Below are 17,541 nucleotides of genomic sequence, written 5' to 3'. Positions count from 1 at the left end.
TCCTGCCATTTTGTCCAAGTGTCCAGGGACAGGGTCACTGCACACATGAGAATATGTGTCACACACACACATCGGGCCGCCCCGAGTTGGGGGTTGAGGGTACTGCTCAAACCATCCTGGGTCTCTGCCCAGGTTGAAGGGTCTGCAGGATGGAGTCCATTGGAGCCTTGTTGTGTGTGTGTGTGTAGGGATAGATCTGGACAGGGGATCACACATGCGCAACTACAAGGGTTGGGGGGAAGGGAGAATGGGGTAACTGATGGTAGCGGGTAGTGAGCAGGACCCACGAGTGTCCCCTGTAGGTGCAGAGTGGTGTGTAGGCATGAGCGTGTGTGCCCTCGTGCCCATGGTGGCAGCTGGGTTGCTAGGCAGGTGGGTTCCATCTGGCTGGAAACACACAGGTTAGACACAGGTGTACCTGTTGGCGGGGTGCAGGCTGTGTGCGTGTGTGCATGCGTGTACAAGTACACATGCCTGTGTTGGAGCAGGATCTGGCACCGCCCCTGCCCCTCTAAGAGCCCCCGCCCCCACCCCTGCTTGCTTCTGGCCCCAGTTGATTAATCATGGAGCTGAGTGGCTTCCAGCTTATCAGGTACCTTAATAGCTGAATAATTCCAGCCCCATCAGCGGGCCCTTAATTGCTTTCTTGTTGCTGCAGCCTGGAGTGCATGCTGAATGGGTGAGCTCCTGGGGGACCAGCGCTAGCTCCAGGCAGCGTGCTGGACCGAGGGCTCCCAGCTCCCAGCACCCTGCCACCTGGGCAGCCCCTCTCCAGAAGCTATCAGCCACAGCTGCCCTGCCTACTCATGCGGGGCCTGGAGGAAGAGTAGGCTGAACTGTTCCTTTCACAGCTTGGGAGGGGTGAGGATCAGGAAGTCTTCCTGGAGGAGCTGGGGCAGCCACAGCTGGGCCCTGGGAAATAGGGAAGGTCTGGATAGGCTGAGAACAGGTGGAGCATTCTGAGTGGGGGCACGGGCATAAGTGTTGTGGTGGTGGGTTTGGCAAGACACAGCCCAGGTGCTCCTCACCCCAGCTCCCCGCTTCCCCCCAGCCACCGTCATCCTCAATGAGCTCAACTGGACAGAGGCCCTGGAGAATGTGTTCATGGAAAACCGCAGGCAAGACCCCACGCTGCTGTGGCAGGTCTTCGGAAGTGCCACAGGAGTCACTCGCTACTACCCGGGTAGGTACCAGCCCCTGTCCCCTGTCCGCCCAGCACCCCTCCTTTCTCCATCTGCCAGCTCACCCATCCTGGAGGCATGGGATGGAGTGGCTGCCCTGTAGTCTGTGGTGGCCCAGTCACCTCTGCAAGGCCTGCCTACCCAGGTCAGCCCTTTCCTGCTGGTCCCACTCACTTTCTCTCCTCCCTCAGCCACCCCGTGGCGAGCCCCCAAGAAGATCGACCTGTATGATGTCCGAAGGAGACCCTGGTGAGCAAGCAAGAAGGAGCTGGGGAGGGACACCCCCTCAGCTCCCCACCTTTCCTGCCTGCTCCCCCACCTCCCCATTTCCAAGCCTCCTAGCAGGGCGCAGCCAGCTGTATCCAATTTTCATTTCACACATCGTTGCCACTGGAAAATGGATCCCATCACCCAGGCAGGCCTCCCAGCTGTCATGCCCCCGTCCACTGCCCAGCACCCCCACCCACTCAGGGCTGAGAGATTGGAAGAGAGATTGGACCAGAGGGGGTCCCCAAAGGCAGATGTAGCCTCTATAGGGTTGGCCAGCCCCTGCCCTACCCGTCTGAGCCGCAGATACCCCTCCCCTCTGCTCTGCCCCTCCGGCAGCTCCCTATGAGTATCCTTCCCTGGCACCTGCACCATCCCACACACAGCTAGACTCTGCCCTCGGGGCCCCAACCTGAGGCAGAGAACACAACAAGCCACTGAAGCCAGGAAATGTGGCTCCTGCCCCCTCTGGGGATCACCTGCTCATATATACCCCTGGTACTTTTTCCTTGCTGAGGAGCCAGACCATTCATGTCATGGGCAAGGACTGTGTCTGTTTCATTAAATGTGGTGTCATCAGTGCCTAGAACCCTGCCTGGCCCACACAGTGCATGCTCAGGAGAAATGTATTGAATCAATATGTGTGTGACGGAAGGAAGGACCCACATGGTCCCAGTGGGTCTTACCCTAACAGAGGCATCTCCTGGGCAGGTATATCCAGGGGGCCTCATCGCCCAAGGACATGGTCATCATCGTTGATGTGTGAGTGAGCAGTGCTGGCAAGTGGGGCTGGGGCAGGGGTGGGCAACGGGCTAGACTCTGCTGCCCTGAACATCATGGGGGATGGGCAGGAGAACACTTGAGGTTCCCCTGGCTCCTCCACGGCCCCTGCCTGACCTCTCCAGGAGTGGCAGTGTGAGTGGCCTGACCCTGAAGCTGATGAAGACATCTGTCTGCGAGATGCTGGACACGCTGTCTGATGACGACTATGTGAATGTGGCCTCGGTGAGTGCCAAGGTGGCAGACAGGGCAAAATGGGTCACCCCACCTGCCCTGCTCCTGTGACCACCACCAGCCCCATGCAATAGCTGCCTGCCCTGGCCAGCCTGAGGCCAGTCACCACCCTGCTGTTCCTGCAGTTCAACGAGAAGGCGCAGCCTGTGTCATGCTTCACACACCTGGTGCAGGCCAATGTGCGCAACAAGAAGGTGTTCAAGGAAGCTGTGCAGGGCATGGTGGCCAAGGGCACCACAGGCTACAAGGCCGGCTTTGAGTATGCCTTTGACCAGCTGCAGAACGTGAGCCCTGTGGGTGGGCAAGTGGGCGGCTGGGGGAGGAGAGGGTCCAGGCTTGGTGACACCCAGGAAATCAAGATGGATGGCCTCATTAGCACCAAACAGGCAGCTTGGACAGATAGCACCATATGCTATGGGGGAGGAGGGCCAGAGATCCAGGCTCACTGCAGGAGGGAGGCCCTGCCCCTGGACCAGGGAGGGCTGAGAGCTGGGGCTGAGAGCTGCCTACCTTCGCCTCACTCCCCTCAGTCCAACATCACTCGGGCCAACTGCAACAAGATGATCATGATGTTCACGGATGGTGGCGAGGATCGCGTGCAGGATGTCTTTGAGAAGTACAATTGGCCAAACCGGACGGTGAGGCTCAGCTGAGGCAGGGGCTACCCTGACCTTGGCCCAGTACAGGGGAGGGCTGTCCCCTGGTGGCCTCAGCAGTAACCTCAAACCCCCCACAGGTGCGCGTGTTTACTTTCTCCGTGGGGCAGCATAACTACGACGTCACACCGCTGCAGTGGATGGCCTGCGCTAACAAAGGTACCTCCCCTGTGCATCACTGTCAGGGGCCTGCCTGCCATTTCTTTTTGTCGATTGCGTATGTTGTTCAACTGTCCATCCATATGTCCAGCTCTGTGTTCACCTGCTGCGAGACAGGGCCTCCTCCCATCCACGAGGCTGTCCCTCACTCTATCTGGAGGCTAACGTGTCCACCTGACTGAGCCTCTTTTTGTCCATCTGTCCATTGTCCAACCATCCCCCAGCTTGTCTACTCCTGCATCTGTTTGCTGGTCCGTCCATCTCTCTGTGCACTTGGGCCTGGCTGCTGGGTGGACTTTGAATAGCATTGCACCCTAGAATGAGGGACCTCAGACCTCAGGCTCCTCCCTCCTCATCTCTGCCCCCTGTTGTGCTTCCTGATACTGCTGCACTCACTCCCTCTCCATAGCACCGCCCTTGGCAGGGCAGAGGCCAGGAGCACTAGAGGGAGAGGACTCCAAAGAGAGAGGAGCCCAAGAGGCGAGGCAGGGCTGCAGACACACCCCAGGGGCAGGGCCCTCTGCACATGGGTCCTGCAATGCCAGCCAGGCCCACCTCTGCCTCTTCTTCCTTCACAGGCTACTATTTTGAGATCCCTTCCATCGGAGCCATCCGCATCAACACACAGGTAAGACTGGGGGAGGCCCCTCCTCCCAGTCCTTGGCTTCCCTGCAGGGACGCTGTGTGCCATGGGCTGCTGTGGACCAAGGGCGCCCCCTCACGGTGGCTGGGGCACAGTCCCAATGCCTGGGGAGACAGAACAGGCAGTGCCTGGGAAAGGCATTCATGACCCCCACCACTGCCCCCTCCCCAGGAGTATCTAGATGTGTTGGGCAGGCCCATGGTGCTGGCAGGCAAGGAGGCCAAGCAGGTGCAGTGGACCAACGTGTATGAGGATGCACTGGTAAGGCCTCTGGGCAAGGAAGGGATGGGGCTGGCACCCTTCCCCCAGGGATGTGCCCACAGGTCAAGACCCTGGAGGGCCCCCTTAGGGGGTGAACCAAGCACAGGAGAAAGAGGTGGCCTGCACTTGAGCCCCTGCTCTGAACACTCAGGGTGGGGTCAGTGCTGGCCACAGGTGACTTCATCATCTTCCTCTCCCTTTAGGGACTAGGGTTGGTGGTAACAGGGACCCTCCCTGTTTTCAATCTGACACAGGATGGCCCTGGGGAAAAGAAGGTGAGGAAAGGGGAGGGTTGGGGCTATGGGTGTGCCTGGAGAGGGATGGGCACGCCCACAGCAGGTCTGGGGGTAGAGGAGGGGCAGGGCAGGCCTTCACACTGCCTGTGAGAGCAGCTTGAGGCCTTGTGGAGGGTGGTTCCCCATGGAATTGAGCGCATTGCAGAGCCCCCCATGTTTCTGCTCCCAGAACCAGCTGATCTTGGGCGTGATGGGCATTGATGTGGCTCTGAATGACATCAAGAGGCTGACCCCCAACTACACGGTGAGCATCCACCCGCCCATCCGCCTACCCTGCCTCCCATGTGGACGCAGGCAGGCTCAGCAGAGAAGACTGATGGGTATTACAGCACCTCCATGGAGACCTCTGAGTTCAGGGGGTCAGGGAAGGCTTCCCCAGGAGGTGACCTTGGGTCTAGAGCAAGGTGACCTTGGGTTGGCAAACTTCCTGTAAAGGGCCAGACTGAATATTTTAGGCTTTGCAGACTTAAATACCCATCTCTTATTTGGTTGCACTGTTGTATTGTAAAAGCAGCCACAGACAAAACATAAACAAATGGGCATGGCTATGTTCCAATATAATTTTATTTGTGGATACTGATATTTGAATTTCAGATAATTTTCACATGTCACAAAATAGAATTTTTCCTTTGATGTTTTTTCTAACCATTTAAAAACAAAACCATTCTTAGCTCATGGCCATATAGTAATGGGCAGCAGGCCAGACTTGGCACATGCACATAGGTAGGAGTGTCCCGGGCAGAAGGGAAAGGAGGGGATGGCATACATTGGAGGCAGAGGGAATTCTCTGGCCAAGGGCCCAAAGGTGAAAAACAATCATAAACCAGGGTAGGGGCAAGATGGCAATGTGGCTGGCCCAGCGCCTGCGGTCAGGGAGTCTGCGTCTTCGCCTGTGGAATGGGGAGAGGTGTGGTATGTACAACAGCATCATTAAGCCTGAGCCCCCTAAAGCCCCTGCTTGGTCCTGAGCGGGCAGGGGCTGTGGCAGTTGGCTTCCAGGTACAGTAAGAAACTGACTAGGGGAGGTAAGGGCTAGGTCCTGGTCTCACTCCTACTTCCCTTCCACCCGGAAGGGAAGCCCCAGGTAGGATTCCCAAGGGTGCACTCATCGTGCTGCTCTCTCTTGACATGGGAACAAGGACGAGGCACAAATCAGGGGCAGTAGTGGCTAGAGGACGGCCACAGGGGTACAGAAGCAGCAGCCCTGTGGGACCAGTGGAGGCAGAGAGGTCAGGCTGACTGACAGCTCATAAGAATCAGGGGAAGAGGATGAGGACTGTAGAGCAGCAGCCCACATGCCAGTTAGCCTTGGCAAGGGCTGGTGCACAAGGGGCAACCCGCCTGCAGGCCTGGCTGAAGAGACAGACTTAGGGCCACATGGCATGGGGGGCCCTTAGCCCAAGGCAGGCAAACAGCATCTCTCAGTGCGGTGGAAGACCAAATAGGGAAGAACTCTGGAGCCCAGGGAACCCCAGCCCATCCCTCCAGACCCTGAGCCCCCAATCTGTGCCTCCAGCTTGGAGCCAACGGCTATGTGTTTGCCATTGACCTGAACGGCTACGTGTTGCTGCACCCCAATCTCAAGCCCCAGGTGAGCCAGATGGGTGACCTGGAGGGTGGGCAAACCTTCTACAATGGGGACTTCTGACTCCCCGCCCTGCCTCCAACAGACCACCAACTTCCGGGAGCCTGTGACTCTGGACTTCCTAGATGCGGAGCTGGAGGATGAGAACAAGGAAGAGGTAAGGAGAGGAGGAGAAAAGGGGTGGGGGACAGAGCACAGGAGTGTAGGGGCCCTGCCCCTCACATCTCTGGCCCTTCCAGATCCGTCGGAGCATGATTGATGGCAACAAGGGCCACAAGCAGATCAGAACGTTGGTCAAGTCCCTGGATGAGGTAAGGAGGCAGGGCTGGGGACCAGGGAGTCAGGGTGGGCACCCTCCTACCCCACTGCCCCCTGCCTGCTAGCCGGAGTATCTGACCCAGCCTCCTCTCCCAGAGGTACATAGATGAGGTGACACGGAACTACACCTGGGTGCCCATAAGGAGCACTAACTACAGGTAAGTGAGGCCAGGGCTGGGCAGGCAGAGAGGGTGGGGCGGCCCCAGAATCTGAGCCCAGCTGCCCCCTCCCTCTCCCACTGTGACCACCATCCCAGCGGGGGACCAGTGGCCAGGGCTGCTCACTACTCACCCTGGGACGCTTAGTCTGCCAAGAGACTCCCTGGCCTTTAAGGAACAAGCAGCAGGTCTGAGAGCACAGGACGGTCATCCAAAGTCTCCTCATCACTACGGCCATCTGCACCCAGGATACTGCCTTTGGCACGTTCACTGCCTGCTCTCAGCTTGCCTCAGAGCCTCAGGGCGGAGCGGGTCCCTTGTGTGTCAGGCTGGGTCGGTGCAGGCTGACCTCTGCGTGCCCCACACAGCTAGTCCATCCCAAAATGCCGGGCATCCTTACAGCCCATGCCAGCCCACAACTGCCACCCCTCACCCCCCGCCATATCTGCACCAGCCCTGCTTTCCACTGGCTTTGAGTATCTGGGGGCTGGTGACCCCACTCCCACAGCAGCACTGGCACTGCAGCCAGCTCACGGCAGCATCTGCCCCTTGTGGGTCAGAGGGAGGCTGGCTGGGCAGGGGGCTGTTGTGAGAGGCTGCTGGGAGGGGAGATGGTGTGCGGATTTGCTTTGGGGCTGGTTGCCTGGTGGCCTCCAGGAGAGTTTGAGAAGTGGAGAGCCTCCAGGGTGCCAGCCCCTAGACCATGAACCTCCCGCAGCTAAGCAGGGAGAGGAGCCCCTGGTGGTGGGAGGAGGGGATGCCACAGCTGGGACCTCTGCCCAACTCCAAGGCCATGGAGAGGGGGTGCCAGAGTGGCCCGCCTCCCCCAGCCATGACCCGCGCTTCTCCCCCCTCAGCCTGGGGCTGGTGCTCCCACCCTACAGCACCTTCTACCTCCAAGCCAATCTCAGTGACCAGATCCTGCAGGTCAAGTGTAAGTGGCCCGGCCCCTGCCTGCACCCTGCACCCTGCCTCTGCCCCACACCCCGGCCGGCCCCAGGCAGCACAGCCAGCGCCAGTTGCCGGCGAGGCAGTCCCTCCTGCCCAGTCTGCCCACCCTCAGGTGCCCGCAGGCTGGGGCACCTTGAAAGTCTGTGGAAATCTGCATGCTTGCCTTTTCTTAGATTCGGTTCCAGGCCATTCTTTCATGGTTTCTGTTGAGGTTGCTGTTTTTGGTTTCTCCTACTCCGTGTCTTCCCTTCTTAGCCTGCCTGCCCCACACACTCCTGGGGGCTGCATTCTTGGAAGACACCCCCTCCCCTTACCTTCCCCCTTTCCCCTCCCCTTTCCCCTCCCCTTTCCCCTCCCCTCTCCTTCCCCCTTCCCCCTCCCCTCCCTTCCCCCCCCTTTCCTCCTTTCTCCTCCCCCTCCTCCTCCCCTCCCTCTCCCCCCTCCCCTTTCCCCTCCCCTTCCCTTCCCCTTTTTCCCCTCCCCTCCCCTTACTCCATCCTCACCATCCCCCCCCCCCCCACCTTCCCCCTCCCCCCTACCTTTCCCCTCCCCTTACCTTCCCCCTCCTCTTTCCTCCCCCCACCTCCTCTCCCTTCCCTTCACCTCCTCCCCCTCCCCTCAATTCCTTCCTTCTTCCCCTTACCTCCCCCCTCCCCTCCTCCCCCTCCTTTCCTCCCCTTCTCCTCCCCCTCTTTCCCCTCCTCTCCCTCCCATCCTTCCCATCCTCCCCCCTCCCCCCTTTTCCCCTTCTCTCCCCTCTTTCTCCCTCCCCTCCCCTCTTCCTCTTCCTGTTCAGCTCTCTCCCTCTATGGTGCCCCCTTCCCATGGTCCCTCTCTCTCTCTCTCTGCCCCCTCCTCTCCATTCTTTCCTCATCTATCCTCACCCAGTTCCCACTTACCCTCTCATCCTCCTCCTCTCACCTCCTACCTCTCTCCCCTCTGCATCCAACCTCCCTCCCTTATGTGCTGTCCTCTCTTCTTCCCTGTCTCCCTCCTTCTCTTCTCCCTGCATCTCCTCTATCTCCCTTTTTCTCCTGCTTACCTCCTCTCTCTCTCTCCCCCACTCTCCCTCCCTCCCGCTCTCCCCACCCCAGCACCTTCTCTCCCTCAGTTCCACTCCCCACACTCCCTCTGCTCTGCCTCCTGGCTCCCTCCTCACCTTCTTTCCTCCCTCCTTCATTCCCCATCCCCCTTCCTCTCTCCCCCTCCCGGCTTTCTCCCTGGCCCCCCTCCTTCCTCCCCTGCCTCTCCCAGTCCTCTGCCTGTGGCTCACCCCTGCATGCCCTGCTCATCCTGGGCCTCTCCTGAGAGAGTCTCTAGAGCCTGTGGCCCTGCCTGCCCACCATGCCCGAGGCCACTGGGAGGGAGGCTGGGGCTCCGGCCCCACCGCGCGCCCCCCACCTGCCTGGCCGACTGGGGGCTCATCTCCTTTGAGTTTTCTCGCTCTCTCTTTCTCTCTCATGTCGTTTTTTGCAAGAAGTTTCCTTTCGGTATGATGATGAGACACAATATTTTCATTCAAACAGCCATTGAATAAAATATTGTTTGTGCCCCTCCCCTTTCCCTCCCCCTTTTCGTTTGTTTTTGTGTTTGTGTTGTTTTTGTTTTCCTCGCTTTCTCTCTTGGTGGACTGTCCCAGTGCCAATCAGCAAACTGAAGGGCAAGTATATTCAGAACCAGTGCACCCTCCTCTCCCCACCCCTCCCACCCTCACGCCCCTGCTTGCCCCCCTCCCTGCCCAGGACCAGCCAAACCCCTGCTCTCCAGGGCCCCCTCCCAGCATCCCCCTGGCTCCTCTAGTTCTTGCCTTTCCTCTGATTCCTTAGCCCCTATGAGAGCCAGTGGCCTGTGCCTCTGGCCCTGCCTGCAGGGTGTTCTCCAGCGTGTTCTCAGGGCCCACCCTTTCCTTGGACCCCTCACTCTCTCTGGGAAGGCCCCTGCCTCCCCTACCTTCTCTGTCCCTCCAAGACAACTCAACAGTAGGGACAGCCTGGATGCTTCTCCACCACCTCCCACTCAGCAGGGCAGGAGGCCTGAGATGCAGGGGTAGATCAGCCCCTAGTGGGGCTCATGTGAAGCTGTGGGAAAGGGCCAGCCCACAAGGCCTACTCTGAGGAAGCTCTCCCTCCTCTGGCAGTAGCTCCAGAAGCTGGCAGTCCTCCAAGAAGGGAGGCAGAAGGCTCGGAAGCCTCACGCCCCGATGCTGGGGCCAAAGGGCAGCATAGGGCAGGCACCTAGGCCACTGAAGAGCAGGGCTGACCTGTGCCTCCTGGGCACTGACATAGGTGCTGACGTCCCCGTGTCCCACCAGCCCGCTGCTCCCAGAGGCTTTGCTAAGCCCTGGAGTGGCTCGGCAGTATGGAAAAGCTGTTTCCCTGGGAAATAAAGCCAGCTTTGGGGACCAGGGGCCTGGACAGGGATGGAATGGGATCTGTCTAGACTCTAAGAGCCAGCAAAGGTGTTTGGAGGAAATCAGGCTGGGTATGAAAGGAAAGGTTCTGGCACGCTGGGGTGCCTAAGCCAAGGAGACTTCTAGAAGGGTGGGTAGTGAACAGTAGTGAACCCCTAGACCCTGGCAGAGAGTAAGGGGAGTGAGAGAGGACAGCATTACAAAGGTCTCAGAGAACCACCTCTCCCAGGGAACCCGTGGGCAGATGGGGCATGGAGATGGGGCAAGGGGATGTCCCCATGACCTGGAAGCAGGAGCACCCAAGAAGCCCAGGGGCAAAGGGGATAAAGAGGCCAGAGCCACCTCCGATGGCCTGGGCGGGGGTGGGGGACGTGCCCTACTCCCACTGACTTGAGTTGTCTTTTTCTCCCCACCCTACCACATCCCACCCAGTGACCCCAGAAATGCAGGGCCCTGGTAACAATGACAACATAGCATAGTCTCCTTCCCTGCTCCTTCGCCCTCCTTTTTCTTTTTCCTCTTCCTCCTCTTCCCCCAACCCCTTCCCCATCGGCTTGTGTCCAGACCCTGCCTCACAGTCCTATCAGAAGGAACAGTCCAACCAGTGACTGCCCAGCCCCTCCAAGCACCCCAAGTGCCCCCTCCCCAGAATCTTGCAGTGCATTGTGGGAGTATTTGGGAGCAGGGACAATCCCTCTTCTATACAAATAAAGCCCTGCGAGCAAAAGAGCTCAGAAGTGGAGACAGGCTAAGAAGGTGGACCACCCACAGTGAGGCCAAGAGCAGAGGGACCCCTCCCAGGTGCAGACCAGCAAGGTGGCCAGTCCAGCTGGGCAGGGAAAGGCCATAGAGGAGCCCCAGCGGCCACATCCTTAGGTTCACTCTCAAACCCATACAGAGATAGTCACACTCGGGCACACACACACACACTCAGTGCATGCATGCTCACTCACACACACATGCACAGCTCATAAGCCCAGGGCACAGGCCCAATTGGGGATGCCTCAACAGCAGCCCTATGCCCTCTCTGGAGCCCTAGCATCCCCCATGGCTGCCTGGAGCCCAGACAAGTTTTAGTAAGGATGGAGACCCAGCCCATCTCCACGCCCTCAGCCAAGGGAAGCAGGTACACAGGTTCCAGCAGCACTCCTTCCAGCGCCCCAGACTTTCTTCCCACACTGTGGGAACAGTCCCTGGCACTTTGAGGGTCTCCCTTCACCTCCTGGCCCAGGGAGGACCACCAGCCCCCCCCACAATGCACTGCAGCATACCCTCAGCTGTCCCCGCCCGTCTCTGGTTGGACTGTTTGTGCCCGTGAGAAACCCCCTCGGTTTGGCCATGTTGATGCCTGACACAGAACAAAAGCAAGACCTACCAAAACGCAAACAGCTGCAGCAAAGAAAGAGAGATAAAAATCCGCAGCCAAAAGCCAATTCCCTTCCTCAAAGTCTCTTTGGAGGCGAAGGAAGCTCAGCATGCGGTTTTTTCCATTATGGATGTGATAAGAGCGAGACTGGCGCCTCCCCCAGACCATGCATATATATAGCAGTGTGTGTATATATATGTGTGTGTGTGTGTCCGTGTATATGTGCTATACAGCCGTATGGAAGCATATACAGCCACGCCAAGGGACTCACTGCCAACAGAGGACCAGGCCCGGGCAACATATTGGCTATAACTGCCCTCCTCCTGCGATGCTGTAGTCTCCACAGGCCCTCTACCCTCCCTGCCCGTCCCTTCTCTTTGGCTCCTGGACATGGAAATGGCGGGTTTCCTCTTTGCTGGTGTCTCCCCCTCCCTCCAGCCCCCCTCTCCCCTGTCCTTCCAGCCCCGTCAGCTCTGAGCCCCCTGGCCTCCCACCTCCCCAGCCCCCGCCGGATAACCCCCCGTTTCTGTTGCAGATTTTGAGTTCCTGCTCCCCAGCAGCTTTGAGTCTGAAGGACATGTTTTCATTGCTCCCAGGTAGCTTGTGTGTGGCCTTGCTGAGGTGTCCTCCCCTACCCTGAGCGCCCCGGCCCCACCCCCTGCACTGCTGCCTGGAGCTCTGTGTGACTGTATTCTGTGCAGTGTCATCCCCCGGCCCCCATACATTGCCCAGTATGCACGGCTGTGTGCATACCCAGGCCATGTACCGCACCAGGCAGCAGTGGCCGGCGGCCTTACGGCCCTAGCTCCCACCAGGCCGGGGCAGGAAGTCTCCAGACTCATCTGCTGACTTTCTCTGCCCTCCCAGGCAACCAGGCAGGAGCCCTTCCCGCCCCGGGGTGGCTGTCTGTGGCATGCCCACCCCTTGCCAGGCAACTGCTGCTCTGGTTTGTGGTGTCCTGCCCATCCCCCCAACCCCACACCCCATCGTTGTCCTGTGTCAGTCGGTGTTCATGTGGGTCTGGGGGCTGAGTCAGCCAGAGCCCCTGTCGGCAGTGCCAGGTCTAGAAGTGGTACTTCACTTGGGGGATGGGGGGAGGAGGGCAGGGGCTTTAAGGAGCTGCTCCAGCAGATGAGGAGTCGGGGCCCAGAGCAGGCCCAGGCCTGGACCATCCAGGACTGCATGCTCAATGTGTACATACACGTTCTCATGCACACACCCTCTGCCTTTGGCCCACATCTGGGGAGGCCGGGTCCCCTGGGTGCTGAAGCCCTTCCATGACTCAGGCTTGGGATGAGGGCAGGTGGGTGGATGCAGCTGATAGAGACCCCAGGGTCACTGGAAGGCAGCACACGGGGGCTCTGGACATGCCTCACCTTTGTGTGTGCACGTATGTGCATGCACCCAGTTTTTCTGTGATTCTTTGTAGATGTGTGTATTTGTGAGTCACCATGTACGTATGTAAGAGTCTGAGCATAAATGTGGGGGTGGCTCTGTGCGTCAGTGAATGTGGGAAGGTGTGAAAAAGCCTGTGTGGCCCACGTGACCCCCGAGAAAGCTCTCTTGAGGGCAGGGACCCTATTTGTTTTTGCCATTTCTGTGTCTGTGGCTCGGGAGAGCTCAATAAATATGTGGAGGGTGAGTGAATGAAGTACCCCACAAATGTGAATGTGCATACTGTGTGTACAGGAGAGTCTGCAAGTGACTTGGTGTATCTCAAGCACAGTCGTGTGGGTGTCACCCTGGGTGTGTCCAGTGTGGCCTCTAGGCATAGAGGTGCAGGCTGTACACTGCACAAAGGCCCTGGGGGCCAAGGAGTGAGTGGGGCCTGAGACCCAGTTCCACATGCCCTTACCAAGCCACGAGCCCTACCACAGCCTGGGAAAGTGGCACATGTTCAAAAACCCCACAGTTAGTGCCATATAGGACAATGAAGCGGTCCCTGGTGGCAGAGGTATGAATGAGGGGTCGGGCAAGAGAGAGAGCTCCACCTATCAGAGTAGAAGGATTGCTCCCAAGACTTCCTAGGCAGCAAGCCCAAGCAGACCCCCCTCACGCCCCACAGCCCCATGTTCTCTGGACCCAGAGCCTGAACGCAGTGAGGGTCTTGAGGGGAGGGGCATTCCAGGCAGAGGGAACAGCCAGTCCGAGGACCCACATGTTCCCACTGACTTCCTGACACCCTCTGTGCTATGATGAAAAAAGCGAGTATCAGAGAGCATGAGTGAGTTACCTAAAGGCACATAGCCAGGAAGAGGCAGGGTGGGGTCTTAGGCTGACAAAAAGCCAGTGTTTGTACCCGGGTCCCACCTGGTGCCCATGGGAATGCTCTAGGGCATACAGGTGGATGAGCTGGCGGCCAGGCATTTCCTGGGGCTTCCCAGGTGCACTATCTGGGTCCAGCTACACCAGAGAGATGGGAGGCTCTGTAGAGCCATGCCCAGGAGAAAGAAGCTGCCTGAATGGAGGAAGTAGACCCTCATTTTTTTTTTTTTTTTTTTTTTTTGAGACGGAGTCTTGCTCTGTCGCCCAGACTGAGTGCAGTGGCCGGATCTCGGCTCACTGCAAGCTCCGCCTCCCAGGTTCACGCCATTCTCCTGCCTCAGCCTCCCGAGTAGCTGGGACTACAGGCGCCCGCCACCTCGCCCCGCTAGTTTTTTGTATTTTTTTAGTAGAGACAAGGTTTCACCGTGTTAGCCAGGCTGGTCTCAATCTCCTGACCTCATGATCCACCCGTCTTGGCCTCCCAAAGTGGTGGGATTACAGACTTGAGCCACCGCGCCCAGCCGACCCTCATTCTTGTGTCAGCTCTGCCCCGTCTCAGATCCCAGCAGCCTGTCAGGCATGTAGCAGCTACAGCCAGGAAGAACCCACGTGCCCCTCCCTGAGGCCTGGGCTTCTCAGTGAATGGCCAGGTGGGCCTGTTGGGAAGCCTTGACCCCATTGCCCTGTCCAGCCCCGTAAGCCCACTCTTCTTGCCCCTCCCCACCCCTAGAGAGTACTGCAAGGACCTGAATGCTTCAGACAACAACACCGAGTTCCTGAAAAACTTTATTGAGCTCATGGAGAAAGTGACTCCAGACTCCAAGCAGTGTGAGTGTCTGGCAGAGCAGGTGGCTCTGGGCAGTGCCCAGGCAGCATGGGGCCAGCCCAGAGGAACCCAGAGGCCGGGGAGGTGTGGAAATAAGCAGGCACAAGCTAAGGGCTGGGCCTGGGCCAGGTCATGGAGGAGGCTCCTGGTGGAGCCTTGAGGGTGGGGGCGAGAGTGGACAGGGAGCTGCAAGAAGACACCCCCACCCCCAGCCCTCCCCTCCTGTTCCAGGCAACAACTTTCTTCTGCACAACCTGATCTTGGACACGGGCATCACGCAGCAGCTGGTAGAGCGTGTGTGGAGGGACCAGGATCTCAACACGTAGGCATCACCCAGCCTGTGGGGGCAGAAGGCTGGGATGGGCCCGGAGGCCCTGGCCCTGCCCAGCAGAAGGCAGGCCTGTGACCCCACCCTCCTGCCACCCCCAGGTACAGCCTACTGGCCGTGTTCGCTGCCACAGACGGTGGCATCACCCGAGTCTTCCCCAACAAGTAAGTGACCTATCCCACTACCCAAACCCTGCCCCTGCCAGGGAACCTGCATCTGTTCTACCCAGAGGCCTCCTTGCACCTGTGGAGACCACACAGGTCCTGGTGTGGAGGCCTCCTTGCACCTGTGGTCCCCGACAAGCGACCCCTTACCTACCAATCTGCCTCTTGGGTGCTCCAGGGCAGCTGAGGACTGGACAGAGAACCCTGAGCCCTTCAATGCCAGCTTCTACCGCCGCAGCCTGGATAACCACGGTTATGTCTTCAAGCCCCCACACCAGGATGGTGAGTGTCCCCCCAGTGTGCCCAGTAGCAGGCAGGGAGCCTCAGCTTCCCTATCTGCTCAGAGAACTGGGCTCTGCTCTCTGAGGCCCCTCTGCAACACAAGGCTGCCTGAGGGCAGGGCAGACGTGAGGAGAGGGATAGACTGTGCCAAACACTGTCCTGAGTGCTGGGTGCTTGGGCTGGAGTCATCCCTGGATTGGACTCCTGGGTTTGTAGGGCCCAGCATAGAGTGGTCAGTGTGGCTGCCAGACCCCACTCCTGACTTCCCCACCCAACCCCCAGCCCTGTTGAGGCCTCTGGAGCTGGAGAATGACACCGTGGGCATCCTCGTCAGCACAGCTGTGGAGCTCAGCCTAGGCAGGCGCACACTGAGGCCAGCAGGTGAATGCTTGGGACAGAGGCGGGGAAACAGGCAATGGACAGGGTACTGCCTGGGCAGGTAGCACTGATGGTCCCTTGCTCTCCCCCAAAGTGGTGGGCGTCAAGCTGGACCTAGAAGCTTGGGCTGAGAAGTTCAAGGTGCTAGCCAGCAACCGTACCCACCAAGACCAGCCTCAGCAGGTATTTGGGCAGGGGCGGGAGCAGTAACCCAGCAGTGCCCTTCCTGGAGTCCCCTGGAACTCCTACCAACCCTCCGCTCTGGCTCCAACACCTACACGGAGGCAGGGGCAGCTGCAGATGGCCTGGGGAACAGGATGTATGACAGGTGATGGGAGGGAGGAAAACTGGTGGGTGGCTTACGGTCCTCACTCTCTGCCTAGCAGTGCGGCCCCAACAGCCACTGTGAGATGGACTGCGAGGTTAACAATGAGGTGTGTATGCCCTGAACCTACCCTGGACCCTAGCTTATCCCACTTTCAGACTTCCTAGTCCCAGCTGCGACTCCCAGCACATCCCTTGGCCTGTGGGTCTCAACATCCCCACCCTGACTTCACAGCCTTTCCAGGACTGGGGGAGTGATGCCCCCAACTCTGAACCACTGGACTGCCTGGGGTGGAAGGTCTCGGGCGGAAGGTCTGGGGCCCAGCCCCTGTCCATTTTCCTCCCCATTCCCTACCTCTTAGGACTTACTCTGTGTCCTCATTGATGATGGAGGATTCCTGGTGCTGTCCAACCAGAACCATCAGTGGGACCAGGTGAGGATCAGGAACAGAGTGGAAGAAGAGAGTAGGGATTTGAGCCTTCTAGGGGTGTAGCACTGCCAGCCCTGTGACCATGGCTTTCTCCTGGCATTCTCAGGTGGGCAGGTTCTTCAGTGAGGTGGATGCCAACCTGATGCTGGCACTCTACAATAACTCCTTCTACACCCGCAAGGAGTCCTATGACTATCAGGCAGCCTGTGCCCCTCAGCCCCCTGGCAACCTGGGTGCTGCACCCCGGGGTGTCTTTGTGGTGAGTCCCCAGAGATGCCTGGACTGGAGATGGGGGGGGACTGGGAGACCTGCCCACAGATGACCCCCTACCTCTGACATTTGATAGAGCTGGGGGTGACCTAGGGCGAGGGGCAGCAGTGGCAGTCCACGACCCTCTCTCCACTGCAGCCCACCGTTGCAGACTTCCTTAACCTGGCCTGGTGGACCTCTGCTGCCGCCTGGTGAGTCCTGAGCGGGAGGTGGGTAGAGAAGTGCTCCCTGGTCAGTAGGGCTCAGAAGAGAAGTAGGGCACGGCATCGTTCTCTGCTGACCACCTGCACTCGCCTCTCCGTGCCCTGCAGGTCCCTGTTCCAGCAGCTTCTCTACGGCCTCATCTACCACAGTTGGTTCCAAGCAGGTAGGTAGGGCTTTGGAGGCGCCTCCTCAAGTCCGGGTCCCCAGTCTGAGCAAAGACGACTCCAAGGGGACGGTGGGGCCTACGACTGAGGGAGGACGGAGACCTTGCCCGGGTCTGTGGGCGGAGCTGAGGCGCTCTGGGCCCTCGCAGACCCCGCGGAGGCCGAGGGGAGCCCCGAGACGCGCGAGAGCAGCTGCGTCATGAAACAGACCCAGTACTACTTCGGCTCGGTAAACGCCTCCTACAACGCCATCATCGACTGCGGAAACTGCTCCAGGTGCGGCAGTGGGGCGGGACCAGAGGCCAGGGGCGGAGCCTGTGAATGGGGCGAGACGCTCGGGAGGATGGAAGGAGCGGGGTCGCAGTACGGGGGCGGGTCAGTGGCGGGGCAAGCTCGACGCCCGACTTTCCGGGCTGCCCGCAGGCTGTTTCACGCGCAGAGACTGACCAACACCAACCTTCTCTTCGTGGTGGCCGAGAAGCCGCTGTGCAGCCAGTGCGAGGCTGGCCGGCTGCTGCAGAAGGAGACGCACTGTATCCTGCCCCCGCCCTCCCCGCCGCCCTCTCCGCCGCCCTCTCCCCTTATGCCCCGCGCGCCCTCTCCCTACCGCCGCCGCCTCCTTGACTCCCCACCCATGCCC

At 59.3% G+C, this 17,541-nt stretch overlaps 2 protein-coding genes across 9 annotated transcripts in view; both read left to right on the top strand.

The window, feature by feature from the left end:
• Positions 1-17,541, top strand: part of TUSC2 (tumor suppressor 2, mitochondrial calcium regulator) — a 223,475-nt gene that overhangs the window by 164,545 nt on the left and 41,389 nt on the right. The gene's annotated exons all lie outside the window — the stretch shown is intronic.
• The window catches only part of CACNA2D2 (calcium voltage-gated channel auxiliary subunit alpha2delta 2), a 140,674-nt gene that overhangs the window by 121,053 nt on the left and 2,080 nt on the right, over positions 1-17,541 (top strand). For 2 of the 8 annotated variants that reach the window (XM_050780733.1, XM_050780730.1), the window contains 31 exons: positions 1,052-1,183; positions 1,373-1,430; positions 2,160-2,210; positions 2,354-2,453; positions 2,588-2,746; positions 2,993-3,100; positions 3,199-3,277; positions 3,856-3,905; positions 4,092-4,181; positions 4,385-4,456; positions 4,647-4,721; positions 5,994-6,068; positions 6,148-6,219; positions 6,302-6,373; positions 6,477-6,538; positions 7,396-7,472; positions 9,129-9,149; positions 11,801-11,861; positions 14,261-14,358; positions 14,588-14,678; positions 14,786-14,848; positions 15,027-15,130; positions 15,413-15,511; positions 15,603-15,691; positions 15,895-15,942; positions 16,195-16,266; positions 16,370-16,522; positions 16,672-16,724; positions 16,845-16,900; positions 17,051-17,177; positions 17,325-17,434. In XM_050780733.1, the coding sequence (XP_050636690.1) occupies positions 1,052-1,183; positions 1,373-1,430; positions 2,160-2,210; positions 2,354-2,453; positions 2,588-2,746; positions 2,993-3,100; positions 3,199-3,277; positions 3,856-3,905; positions 4,092-4,181; positions 4,385-4,456; positions 4,647-4,721; positions 5,994-6,068; positions 6,148-6,219; positions 6,302-6,373; positions 6,477-6,538; positions 7,396-7,472; positions 9,129-9,149; positions 11,801-11,861; positions 14,261-14,358; positions 14,588-14,678; positions 14,786-14,848; positions 15,027-15,130; positions 15,413-15,511; positions 15,603-15,691; positions 15,895-15,942; positions 16,195-16,266; positions 16,370-16,522; positions 16,672-16,724; positions 16,845-16,900; positions 17,051-17,177; positions 17,325-17,434 (2,577 nt within the window). Of the gene's footprint in view, positions 1-1,051; positions 1,184-1,372; positions 1,431-2,159; positions 2,211-2,353; positions 2,454-2,587; positions 2,747-2,992; positions 3,101-3,198; positions 3,278-3,855; positions 3,906-4,091; positions 4,182-4,384; positions 4,457-4,646; positions 4,722-5,993; positions 6,069-6,147; positions 6,220-6,301; positions 6,374-6,476; positions 6,539-7,395; positions 7,473-9,128; positions 9,150-11,800; positions 11,862-14,260; positions 14,359-14,587; positions 14,679-14,785; positions 14,849-15,026; positions 15,131-15,412; positions 15,512-15,602; positions 15,692-15,891; positions 15,943-16,194; positions 16,267-16,369; positions 16,523-16,609; positions 16,725-16,844; positions 16,901-17,050; positions 17,178-17,324; positions 17,435-17,541 lie in introns of those variants that run through there. The other 6 variants (XM_050780732.1, XM_050780729.1, XM_050780734.1 and 3 more) reach the window with 4 other exon arrangements.

The sequence above is a fragment of the Macaca thibetana genome, chromosome 2, assembly GCF_024542745.1.
Source record: "Macaca thibetana thibetana isolate TM-01 chromosome 2, ASM2454274v1, whole genome shotgun sequence".
In the NCBI taxonomy this organism is placed as follows: Eukaryota; Metazoa; Chordata; class Mammalia; order Primates; family Cercopithecidae; genus Macaca; species Macaca thibetana.
Note: the sequence above shows the minus strand (reverse complement) of the source record. Positions and strands in the feature narration are given on the sequence as shown.